Below are 13,368 nucleotides of genomic sequence, written 5' to 3' on the forward strand. Positions count from 1 at the left end.
CTTAGCATTTCTACAAGTATTGGTTAAGACTAATCTTGACCGTTTAACTAAAAATCCTGATTAGAGTTTGGTTTGTCCTGATGAGTGATGTGCAACATGAAACAGACCAGAAACCGTGTATGTACATTTTAATAAATAAACTGGAAATTCAAGTTGTTTTCCACAACATAACACTTCTGCAACATTCGTGCGTTTATAAATCGGTGCATTCGTTTAGGATGAAACCAGGCTGCCGTTAAGCAGATATTATAGATCTGACCTTATCACGTGGATAAAACCGTAAACACAGCAGAATATAATTGGGTTACATGTTGATCTTCAAATCCAAGTGTTTAAAATGCATCGTGTTCATAGTGTTCACATGTTGGCCCCGTATTTTCATCTTCAAGTTAAAAACTCGAGGCTAGTGTCGTGATGCTGCTGTGACCTGGTTCTTCTGGTTTCTCTGTGCTGATTGACAGCTTGGCCCAAAATGAATGCCCTGACTGACATCTCAAGTTTTAAGTGTCAAACACAATAAAAGCATCTTACAAAACACATGGCTAGCTACAGCAGATGAGTGCTACACCCATCAAAGGCACACCCACTACACCCCCGTTTCCTCCTTAACAAGCGACTCGGTCTGGATGAGACAGTCTCAAAAAGCCCAACACAGTATTAAAAATGTTACTTTAGCACATTTACCAATAAAGACAGACGTTTTAGGGGAAATACCTACATTTGCTCTCTTGCAGAGTCATAAGAGACTGATTCCATCACCATTCCATCCATCCATCCATCTTCATCCGCTTTATCCGTCATCACCATTCCATCAGTTTAATATAAAGCCACAGCTAAAGGCCACCAACAGCGACACACACTAATCGGGGAATGTTTAGCCTGGCTGGAACTGTAACTTAAATGTAATTTTATTGTGTGACCGTCTTTGCTTACAGCGAGAGAACTGAGCTTCAGTTTCATTGTTCAGTGTTTCGTTGCTACAACGGGAATAAAGATCCTGATTCCTGGCCACAGGACTAACTATGAGTCATTAAGGTATTAAGCAGCATTGCAAAGCTCAACTGAAATATCAGGGACTTTTGTTGTCATGACTCACTTGATATAGATTTTATCAATTTTTATGGTATGACCAAGATTTACAGACCTAATTTAGATTTATGACCCCAAACGAGTGACTGAGCCCATCAACTCAGCAGCAAAGTGTTTGCAGAGGTGAAGACAGAAAGCTATTGTCACACAAGTTCTGTAGTGACTTCATTTTTCCACCCAGGAAACTGTTTGTTTAGAAAAGACTGTAATTTTAGCACATAGCAAAAACCAGACTGATGAGGCTGATGTGCCAAGTTGTGATGAAATAAAGTATTTTTAGACAGTCTGAGTTTGGGGTAAGCAAACCCTTATTTGCCTTTTTTAACACAAAGCACAGAACCGGTTTAACTACAAAGACAAGAGAATCCTATAAATCGTAATATAACTGCAAGTTATTCAATAAACGTAAGCAACCCAAAATTTTCAACCATTCCTCCAATGTTTCAAAGGAAAATTTGGTTGTTGCGCAGTGGGGTGGAGTTGGGGTCAGGGGCTGAGGCACACATCACAGCAGCATTCTGATAATCAAAGACCACCAAGGACACTGTTAAGACAGTGATAAAAGAGCTGATTATCTTCTTAATAACACTGATATTTTAATTATCCCTGGTGGAAGGTCAGACTGAGTCTGCTGGCACTTGATATCTTTAAGATTCGTGGTCTCAGTTTTGAAATGTGTCCTTGGTGTCTTCTTTTTAAAATGCAAATAATCAAAGGCATAAAAACAACGCAGTCTAAAAAAGAACGTATAAAGCTAATACCAGAAACATTCAGTCTGTTTTCTCAAAGTAAAAAAAAAGAAAAAGATTAAATAATTGCATAAATAAAGCATGTGATTGCGAACATTTCTGTGATTATGAGTGAGTTTACATATATAAAGTTGATTACATCATAAAGTTTTAGTACTGAGGTAATTTCATAATAGCAGTAAAGGCGACGGGGCACAGAAACTGTACTTGGCTCTGTGGAAAAGCCACACAAACATGCATTGGACACAAGTGAAATGTAGATAGAGGTGTTTGTGTGTATGTCCCTTTTGTTCATGTCATTCAAGTTTTAAGAAAACAAAATTGCTCCAATAAAGCATCAGTAATACTGGATCTCTTAAGCAAGAATCAGGTCACCACATGGTACAGTCTGAAGATCCCACAATTCCTCTTCTCTTTGGGTGGAATGGTCACGGTAGAAGGTGCTCCAGAGTTGAATCCTCAAGCTCATTGATGGTGACGATGTGGTCCAGATGTTGCAGGTACCGCTCCTGGTCTCGCATGAAGTGCGGGATTCTGGTTTTGGAGAGCACTGCCAGATGTCGGAGTCTCTCCACATCTTCATAAGACACCTACAAATGTCAAGGGAGAAAGGACTCATGGATTCATGAACCGTCCAAACTTAAAGCACTGCTCCCACACCTTTTTCAATATGTACCCTCAAATGACTGAAAACTGATTAGTATGTTCATGAACAACACAGGCTCAAGCCTACCATTAACTGGAAACTGGTGGAAAACCAGGATCGCTGTCCACAGTGAAGCAAGTTTTACATAGAAATTTGCAGCTGCCCACATGGACGAGCCAAATACCTTCTGGGGAAACGTTTTATGGTCAGACGATACAAAGACTAAGTTATTTGCCAATAATGACGAGATATATTTGGAAGAGCAAAGCGAGGCTTTCAAACCTAAGAACATTGCACTAAATGGGTGGTGGTAGCATTATGCTCTGGAGCTATTTTGCTGACAGTGGTACACTGCATAAAGAGGATGCAGCTAAGTGATTGACTCTTGTAAACAACAGGATGTTCCACAAGACAATGATCCCAAACACGCATTAAAGGTGGTTGTTCAATGGATAAAAAGCTTACTCCATTTGGGGCAGCAATTTATCCCTGACCCTGAGTAGACACTCCACCCTTTTTTAACTGAGAACCATGGCCTCAGACTTTGAACCGCTGCAGTGTGAGGTGGAGGCCACCACCTGATGAAGCCAACAGCACCACATCACCTGCAAAAAGCAGACATGAGATTCTGAAGGCACCAAAGCATCCATTTCAGGGTCGTGGGGGGGCTGAAGCCCATCCCGGCTGTCTAAGGGTGAGAGGCAGGGTACACTCTGGACAGGTCGCCAGCCTAACACATAGACACAGACAACCATTCACACCTATGGGCAATTTAGAGTTACCAATTAACCTATCCCCACTTTGGACTGTGGGAGGAAGCCAGAGTACCCGGGAGAACCCACGCAAACACGGGGAAGAAACATGCAAACTCCCCACAGAAAGACCCCGGCCTGACGGTGGAACTGAACTCACGACCTTTGAGGCAACTATGAGGCAACAGTGCTAACCACAATGCCACCGTACTGCCCAAGCAACCAAAGCAGAAACCTTCAAACACCTTGCTGTGCCTAAAGACTATGTCCATAAAAACGATGAACAGAATCAGTGACAAAGGGGATCAATGGTTATACAGAGAACAAATAGCTCAAAGCATCGGGCCAGACACCCCATACTCCCAAAGAACCTGCCACAGGACACTCCAAGGGATGTGGTTGAATGCTTTCTCCAAGTTCACAGAACATATGTGACCTGAATGGGCAAACTGCCATGCACCCTCAAATATCCTTGAGAGGATAGAGTTGGTGCCTAGTTCTGCAGGGTTCCAGGCTGCTGCAAGGAGCATGGTGGTTGGTGGCTGTTGTGGTGGTTGGTGGCTGTTGTGGTGGTTATCCCCAAAACAGATGGGGGACGACGGGGGTGAAGGGAGACCACGTTCAACATAAACTCCAACTCATGTACCCAGTCCTTGAGTTTTCAATTCATTCAATACTTCTATTCTATTCAATTCAATTCAATTTTATTCAGAAACCAAATCACAGGGCAAAGACTGTACCTCAAGGCACATATTGCAACACAATGAAGGGAGCAATATCCAATCAGAGAAAAATTTAATAATCATATGTCCCACTTTGGCACATGGAAGGAAAACTCCCTTTAACAGGAAGAAACCTCCGACAATATAAGGCTCAGGGAGGGGCGGGGCCATCTAATCGACCGTTGGTGTTAGAGATGTGACAGGCTAAAGACATGCTGTGGAAGAGACTTTTTAATAGCAGATATGATTCGATGCAGAGAGGTCTATTAACACATTTTGGGAGAGAAAGGTGACTGGAGGGAAAAACTCAATGCATCATGGTAGGATAAACGATTCCTCGGGAGTGCAGAATTATTAGCATAACTTTGGGAGGATTCAGGGTCACCTGGTCCACAACAACCTATTCTCAATTTAACAAAAAACTCAAAGTTTGAAGCCTGATCTTTTTGAAGTAGATAGTGTTTGTCTCCCGAATCCAAGCTGGAAGCTGGTTCCACAGAAGAGGGCAGGTGACTATTACTCTGCCTCCCATTCTACTTTTAAATACTCTAAAACAAATAGTAAGCCTGCATTTCAATGATTTGCTTTAATAGGTGAAATGGTATAACATCTCCACATCATTAAGATAAGATGGGGCCTGATTATTTAAAACCTTGTAAAAAGGAAATCAGGATTTTGAATTCAATTCTGGATTTAACAGGAAGGACAATGAAGGCCTGCCAAAACATGAGAAATCTGTCAGTGTTTTAGTCTGTTCACCATCAACTTGCTGCAGCATTTTGGATCAGCTGAAGGCTTTTTCAGAGAGTTTGTAGGTTTTCCCTGATAATAAAAAATCAGTAGTGCAGCCTGGAAGTAATGAATGCATCAACTAGTTTTTCAGCATCACTCTGAGACAGGATATTTCATAATTTTAGAGATGTTACCCTTTCTTGCCAGGAAGAAAGCAGTCTTACATATTTGTTTAATATGTGCATTGAAGGATTGTCCTGGTCAAAAATGACTTTCTTGAAGGATGCAGACAGCATTACTGGAGGCCAAGGTAATGCCATCCAGAGTAAGAATCTGCTTAGATACCATATTTCTAAGATTTTCAGGGCCGAGTACAACAACCTCAGTTTGATCTGAATTAAGAACCAGAAAGTTAGCCACCATGCAGGTCTTTATGTCTTTAAGCATTCCTGCAGTTTAACTAATCGTGGTGCCACGGGCCCTGGCTTCATGGCCCATCAGATAGAGCTGCATTTCATCTGCATAAAAGTGAAAATTTATGCATGTCTTCTAATGATGCTGCCTAAGGGAAGCATGTATAATGTAAATAGTTCAGTGGTCCTAGCACTGAACCTTTCTTACACCATAACTGACCTTAGTGTTGAAGAGGACTCTGCTTTTACACTCCAGTGATGTTGCAGTCTATGAGATAGATATGATACAAACCACTGCAGTGCAGTACCTGTAATACCTACAGCATGTTCTAATCGCTTAATAGGATATTATGGTCGGCAGTATCGAATGCAGCACTGAGGTCTAGCAGGACAAGCACAGAGATGAGTCCACTGTCAGAGGCCACTTCTGACCAAAACTGTAGAAACCATGTGGAGGGCAGAGACTGTACATACTATCACATATTGCAACACAATGAAGGGATTTCAATCCAATCTATGATTTAATTTAATACTTCTAAATCTCATTCTGTCAATGGAAAATTGTACTTAGTAGTCAGTATAAGCTTTTAATGATATAAGTTTCCAGATATGCTTAGAGGTGTATGTTGTGTAGTGTTAGGATGTGTCATCTGTAGAGAGGCTGCACACTTTTAATATGTATTCCAGTAGTGTTCTGGTTTTCATACCCACATCCTGGGAGCATGGAAGAGGATGATGTGGACAAAATGTCTTATTGTTTTATGGTAGGATAAACGTATCTATGTCTGTTTTAGTCTAAGTGCATTTTGTTTAGATGAACTGTTGGACTTCCAGACCAGCAGGTTTAGCGAAGTCGTTTATGGGGAAACACACACACACACACACACACACACACACACACACACACACACACACACACACACACACACAAACATCCACATTCCAATGTAAAGAACAAACACCCACTGATGTATAAATAAAGACCAGGGCAGGCTCAGAGGGCGTGTCACAGAGCCCTGCTCTGTGCTGCCCTTGTATACAAGTAAAACTGTGTTTCTCCTCTCTGATTCTCAACTGAAGAAGTGTTTTAGAATAAATCTCCTAACATTTACTTCGTGAAATAAATTAAAATAGGTTAGGATTCGCCGTAACGAACCGAATTAGACTTGGGTTTTAGAAGTAGCCGTAATTACTTCGTAACAAATTGTAAAAGCGCGCAAATGTCTATATGTGTGTGTGTGCGTTGTGTAACAGTAATCTGCATTAAGTTTAGGGTTGCTCAAATTCAGTACAATGACATATGAGATGAAGTAAAATAGGTAAATATTTAAACCAATGACGTGCATAGAGGCTTTTGACCTGTTTGAAAGACTGTCGTATTATTATGAGCCATTGTTGAGATATAGAGCACACCTGTGAAAACAACTAATATGCTGAACCCTGTATGAAACAGCTGAAAACTACATGATGGAGAAGCTGAATTGAATATGAAAGTGCAAGTCTTTGCAACTGTGGGAAAAGCACGCAACCACTGTGGATTTGGATTATTAAATACTGTAAACTCTCTGAATGCAGCTGTATTCATCAGGCCTGTACCGCCCGTCAGAGGAGGAGACGAGAGATTCAGCAGATTGTTTGCACTGAATAAATGGCTTATATCAGCATGTACTGACCACTCAGTGCATTTTATCAACAACTTTAATATTTTTTGGGAATGCAGGCATCTGTTTAAAGCAAATGGATTTAATTTTAACAAGTCAGGGGTGAAACTGTTCACCTCCAACCTGTTTTATTCCGCATCAGCATCCATGTGTGCTTGGTGCCAAGGCTGAGATAAACGTGGAGTTATCTCATAAAGAGGAACAAACAGTACTCCAAGAACAAACAAAGCCCAGCAGAAACCTTGAGGAGGAGCTCCATCTGCCCCACCCGGAAGAGCCTCAGAAAGGAGAGACATCTGAGGCAAGAAGAGGGGTCCCTATTTGCCTCTAACTCTCTCAACAACACCAACGACCAGGACCAGGGACCACGACCTTCCCCAGTCCCCAAACCCCTGACAGGCCATCACCCTCCTCCCCTCCCTTTCTCCTCCTCCCACACCTGAAATTCACTGAGGAGATGATGGAGCGGGTCAATGCTGGGCTCAGATCTACCCCCGCCCAATCCCTTTTTGTCCCCATTAACCCCCACCAGAGCAGCCAAAGGTTCGCCATCGAGCCCCGCCTCAACAGAGCAATCAAAGTTACACTGCGCAGCCTCGCCCCTTAGTTCCTCCTTACCACCTTCATGCTCTGTCTCCGCAGTCTGATGTGTGATGTGTGGAGGGTCCGGGCTGCGAGGATTATGACAGTGGTGACTTTCCCCAGGAGAAGCTGGGACCCTGTTTATTAGAAGGTTTTAAAATTTCTGTTCTTTTAGGTGACAGAAGGAGACATGTGGCCTGGTCAAAACACAGAGAGCTGCACTCTAAAAGATCTTTAAATATAGTAAACATACCTTGTGTGCCACAGACTGCTCCCAAAACACGAGGGGCAAATAATACCTCTAAAACACTTAAGTTGGCTTTATTAAACGTTAGATCTATAGCTGGGAAAACATTTTAATTAATGATTTAATCACTGAGCACAGCCTTGATTTTATGTTTTTAACTGAAACTTGGTTGGACCAAAGTAACAGTGGAGCTGTTCTCATCGAGACGACCCCTCCTAACTACAGTTTTATCAGTGAGGCCAGGGTGAGCAGGAGAGGAGGAGGGGTTGCCGTCTTATTTAATGAATCATTTCAATGTAAGCAGCTATCTCCTGGAAGTTTTCAGTCTTTTGAATATGTGGCGTTACAGCTGAAGGCCCCATCCAAAGTTGTGTTCCTTAATGTTTACAGGCCTCCCAAATACTGCACAGACTTTTTAATGACCTCAGTGAACTGCTGTCTGTGATCTGTGTTGATTTCGACTGTGTAATTATTGTTGGGGATTTTAATATCCATGTGGACAACCCTCAGGACAAAGGGACTAAAGACCTGTGTAACACTCTGGGCAACTTTGGGCTGACTCAGCATGTAACAGAGGCCACACATAATAGAGGACATACTCTTGACCTACTGATCTCCAAGGGCCTGAGCATTTCAAAGGTTACTGTATCTGATGTGGGCCTGTCTGATCATTACTGTGTTTTCTTTGAAAGTAAAATCTCAGCCCACACAAATATATCAACAGCAGTGATCACAAAACGGTGTATAACTGAACACAGTAGTGAGATCTTTAACCAGGTCTTCCCATTAACACCTGACCTGTCCAGAGGTTCAGTCAATGAGCTCGTCAATAGCTTCAATGCTAAAATGTTAAATGTAATGGACACTATTGCTCCCATTAAGGTGAAGGTTATCTCTGAAAGGAAGAAGTCTCCATGGAGAAACTCCACACTGGTGAAAAATGAAAAAGAGAGTGTAGGAAAGCTGAGCGCAGATGGAGAAAAACAAACCTCCAGGTTCATTATGACATCTATAAAGAGAAACTTCACAATTATAATTTACAACTGAGGAGTGCAAGGAGGTCGTATTTCTCTGACATCATCACCAAAAACAGCATAACGCTGGTCTTATTTTCTACAGTTGACAGGCTGACAAACCCTCCTGTGTCAGTGGCAACTGAACTTCATTCGACCATGGCCTGCAATGACTTTGCCAAATTCTTCACAGAAAAATCCAAAAGATTAGACAAGCAATTGGTACATCAACAGCAGATCCAGGATATGTACTGTGTCCACCAAAAAACTGTTTAAACACCATCAAACAGTTTCACCCTATTAACAGCAAAGACCTGGAGGACATCTTAGGTCAACTGAACTCCTCCTCTTGCTGTTTAGATGTCCTGCCAACAAGTTTTTTCAAAAGGTCTCAAAGACTTTGGAGTCAGACCTGTTACAGATCGTAAAACTTTTCTCTAATATCAGGTGTGTTTCCAGAACCACTAAAACTGCTGTAATAAAACCTATACTGAAAAGGACAATCTTGACAAGACACAAATGAACAACTACAGGCCGATCTCAAATCTCCCATTTTAAGTAAGATCATTGAAAAAGCAAGTTTCTCAACAGCTCAATTACTTCTTAACACAGAATAACTGCTATGATGCCTTCCAGTCAGGTTTTAGACAGAACCACAGCACTGAAACCGCTCTGACCAAAGTGTTTAATGACATATGTCTGAATACAGACAGTGGAAAAATGTCAGTCTTAGTTCTACTGGATCTCAGTGCAGCATTTGATACAGTTGACCACAACATATTACTCAAACGACTGGAGAACTGGGCAGGTCTTTCAGGAACTGTACTAAACTGGTTCAAAACATACTTAGAAAACAGGAAATACTTTGTATCAATAGGTAACTTCACATCTGAGCAGACAAGTATCACATGTGGAGTTCCCCAAGGTTCCATCTTGGGACCCCTTCTGTTTAACATATACATGCTCCCACTGGCACAGATTATAAAGAACAACAAAATAAACTATCATAGCTATGCAGATGACACACAAATATATATCACATTGTCACCAGGAGACCGAGGCCCTGTACAGGCTCTTGGTAAATGCATTGAGGAAATTAATGACTGGTTGTGCCACAATTTTCTCCAGCTAAACAAAAACAAAACTGAAGTAATAGTCTTTGGTGCCAAAGAAAAACGATTACAGGTCACCAGAGAACTTCAATCTATACACCTAAAACCACAAACCAGGCGCGAAATTTGGGTGTAGTGATGGATGCAGACCTAAACTTAGAAAAACACATTAAGACAATAACAAAATCAGCCTACTATCACCTCAAGAATATTTCAAGGATAAAAGATCTGATGTCTCAACAGGACCTGGAAAAACTAGTCCATGCATTCATCTTTAGTAGGCTTGATTACTGTAACAGCATCTTTACAGGTCTACCTAAAAAAAAGTCAGACAACTACAGCTCATTCAGAACTCTGCTGCTCGAGTCCTCACTAAGACCAAAAAGTGGACCACATCAGTCCAGCTCTGAGGTCTTTACACTGGCTACCTGTCCGTCAGAGGATAGACTTTAAAGTTCTGATGCTGGTTTATAAAGCTCTGAATGGTTTAGGACCAAAATACATCAGTGACCTCCTGACCCAGTATGAACCTTCCAGATCCCTCAGGTCATCTGGATCCGGTTTCTTATCAGTTCCCAGAGTCAGAACCAGACACGGAGAAGCTGCATTCAGCTTTTATGCTCCATATATCTGGAACAAACTCCCAGAAAGCCTCAGATCAGCTGAAACACTCAGTTTATTTAAATCCAGATTGAAGACTCACCTATTCTCAGCTGCTTTTGAATAAATCACCAAATCCACACTTTTAAGCTTAAATTTCAAAACTTACATTTTAACTACTGACTTTATCTACTGTTCTGATTTTATCTACTGTTCTGATTTTATCTACTGTTTTGATTTTTGATTTTAAATACTGTTTTGTTTGTTTGTTTGTTTGTCTTAATCAATTTTAGATCATGCTTTTTATTTGTTTCTGTTTTTAATGTCTCTGTAAAGCACTTTGAATCACATGTTGTTGAATTGTGCTATATAAATAAACTTGCCTTGCCTTGCCTTGAGGTTGTGTTGCTGTCTCGTCTGAGCTGTTGAGCAAGCTACACATTATCAGATCGAGAGCTGCTGAGAACTCATCAAAGAGAGAGAAACAGAACTATGATAACTATGATAACTGGAGTGTGCAGCGTTTCCGTGAGTTCTTTCAGATGCGCAGCAGTTTTCCTGCATCTTGACTCATGTGTGTAGAGTGTTCATAGCATCAGCATCATGTTTCTGTTTAGTTTTCAACCCAACAAAACAAATAACTAGATAAACTTGTGATCATACTTATGGATCACCATCATCAGCCATATGTTTTATTTATGCAGATGAAAAAGTGAGTGTGAATGTGCCTGACGTCGCAGTGTGTGTGTGCGCTGTGTAAAAGTAACTTTTAAGCCTCCAATTGTGAGAACGGTGATTCTGCAGGTCACCATGCAAAGAAAAAAAAAAAAGAGTAAAAAAGAGACAAAATTTACATTGTAGATGAAAAATAATCATAGGGAAAAGGTTTTGTGTTTATCAGCCAAGAACAATTACAATCTCATTTTCTGCTTTTAAGAAAGAAGAGTTCAAAAGACAGAGAGTTCTGTGTTGGTTAAGCAGTGATGATAATGATGAAAATGTCTTAGTTTTGTCACTTTTAGATGAAAAGCAGACCTGAATCAATTTTCCACATGCAGCGGTCAGAAGAAAGTTACAGTTTAACATCATTGGAAACATTCAGGCCAGGTTTTTGGCTGACTGACACTGTGTGCCTTATCCTCACAAGCGAGCTCTCACTCCTCCCTGAAGACAAGGAATACAGTTCCAAAGAGCAATAACATGGCAGATAAAGAGACAGCAGCAAAGTCCTGAGCAAAGAGTCCCAGCAAGCAGCAGCAGTGTGGACAAACAGCATCGGAGAAAAAAAGCAAACCCATCATCCTGACTGAATTGATGAATGGCACTGTGTTTCCAACAAGCTGCAACTTCACTGTGCTTGTGAAAAGAACTGAGGAGTTTGACATTTGCCACCTTTGGAGAAAATGGCAAGAAGAGACAGTGGAACACAGGACAAAGCTGAAGGAGAACTGCCGGCTGTTGGACTGTTGAAGTGGGAGAGGACAGAGTGAGAGCAGTAGGTGAGAACACAGAGGAAAGCTGTTGTTTAAAGTGGGAAATCAAAATTTGGGTTAGCAAACCTGGGAAAAAGAAAACTGACTGCTTAAGTGGAAAATTAAGAAGGAATCTGAAACACTGCAAAAAGAAACATATACAAAATCACACACACAAGCAGAACATGCATTAACCCTACTAACACAAACACAAGAGAGCTCATGAAGATTAGGCAGCATCTTGAGCATGTGAGTCTGTTTATCATCTTGTCCAAGTCACCTGGTGTGATGCAAAGATCAGTGGACTCATAGCACATTAGTTAAAAATGATCAAATAATAGCAGAGAAGTGTGTAGGAAAGGCAGCTTTAAGAACATGCCCTGCTGGAGAACTCTCTGGGTTACAGGACAACAGTTTAATTTTTGTGGGAAAAAGATTCTGGGTTGACCAACCAGTGATCAGACAATAAATTTAGTTGTTAATATAGTAAATTGGGAGATGCTTTCTGCTTGATTCATGCAGCACAAGTAATTTACTGTATGAGGGAAATTCTATTTTTGTGATAATATTTTGAACATGCATTTCTGTTGTCCTGTCAACTTAGTGGGTTAATAGCTGATATGCAAATTAGTTGATTGTTCTTAGATTAATGAAAGGTGACTGAATTCTAGCACGAGTGAATGGGATGTGTTGGAGTGGAGACTCTAAAACACTGAGTTTCCTGTTGTGATGTGCGAGTGAATCCTGCACCCAGATACACAACTCTGAATACATAAGAACAAACGTTTTTTGTGAAATACCTGATGACATGTCACATGTTTTATGATAACGGGAAAAAAGGAAAACTAAATAAAATCTGTGGCCTAAATGAGTAAAAAGTGCAGATTAAATTGATAGCTAATAAGGCATGAGGCTTATGTTGTGTGTTGTGCGGCTGATGGTTGGGTTGGAGTTTATCTAGCTGATGATTTTTCTTTTGTTGTGAAGTTGAGCCTGCCAGTTAGTATGATGGTATGATAAATCATGCTAATGGTATGATTTACCCTCCTGAGATGAGGAGCGTGTGTCATAACTGAACGAGGCCTTTTTGTTTTGATACTTTCACAGTGCACTGAAAGTTTTGTTTGATGATCTCTGTTTGAGCAGATCTGCACGATTAGAACGGAAGCGCTATACGACACGTTGTCGTATAGCGCAACGTGTCGTGAAAATTGTTGCAAGTGAGCTTCTCCACATTAAAATGGGCTCAGGAGAAAGAATGAATGAATGAATGAATGCATGAATGAATGAATGGAAGAGAGAAAAGAAAAAAAACTGACTGACTGGTAAAAGCTGATAAAAGCTGACAAGACTTGACCACTACTCAAGGTTAACCTCCACCTAGACAGGACAAAAGGGTGGATGAATTTATGTGTGTTTCTTTTTACAGGAGCAGAAAGATGACAGCAACATTCGAGGTTGCGTGAGCTTTGGCTGTACCGATTTAGCCTTTTAAATGCCACTTTCTGTGTCTGTGCATCTATCAGGGGTGTTATTCACTACCTTGTGTTGCTCACAGAGGTAACTGTGAGAAAGTGT

At 41.0% G+C, this 13,368-nt stretch overlaps 1 protein-coding gene across 2 annotated transcripts in view; it reads right to left on the reverse strand.

Annotated features, from left to right (window-relative positions):
- Positions 1–113: 113 nt before the first annotated feature.
- The window catches only part of LOC116334314 (uncharacterized protein KIAA0895-like), a 30,130-nt gene continuing 16,875 nt past the window's right edge, over positions 114–13,368 (reverse strand). For both annotated transcript variants that reach the window (XM_031757729.2, XM_031757727.2), the window contains exon 7: positions 114–2,428. In XM_031757729.2, coding sequence (XP_031613589.1) covers positions 2,267–2,428 — 162 coding nt within the window. In that variant the 3' untranslated portion in view covers positions 114–2,266. The remainder of the gene's footprint in view (positions 2,429–13,368) is intronic.

The sequence above is a fragment of the Oreochromis aureus genome, linkage group 1 (genome assembly GCF_013358895.1).
Source record: "Oreochromis aureus strain Israel breed Guangdong linkage group 1, ZZ_aureus, whole genome shotgun sequence".
In the NCBI taxonomy this organism is placed as follows: domain Eukaryota; kingdom Metazoa; phylum Chordata; class Actinopteri; order Cichliformes; family Cichlidae; genus Oreochromis; species Oreochromis aureus.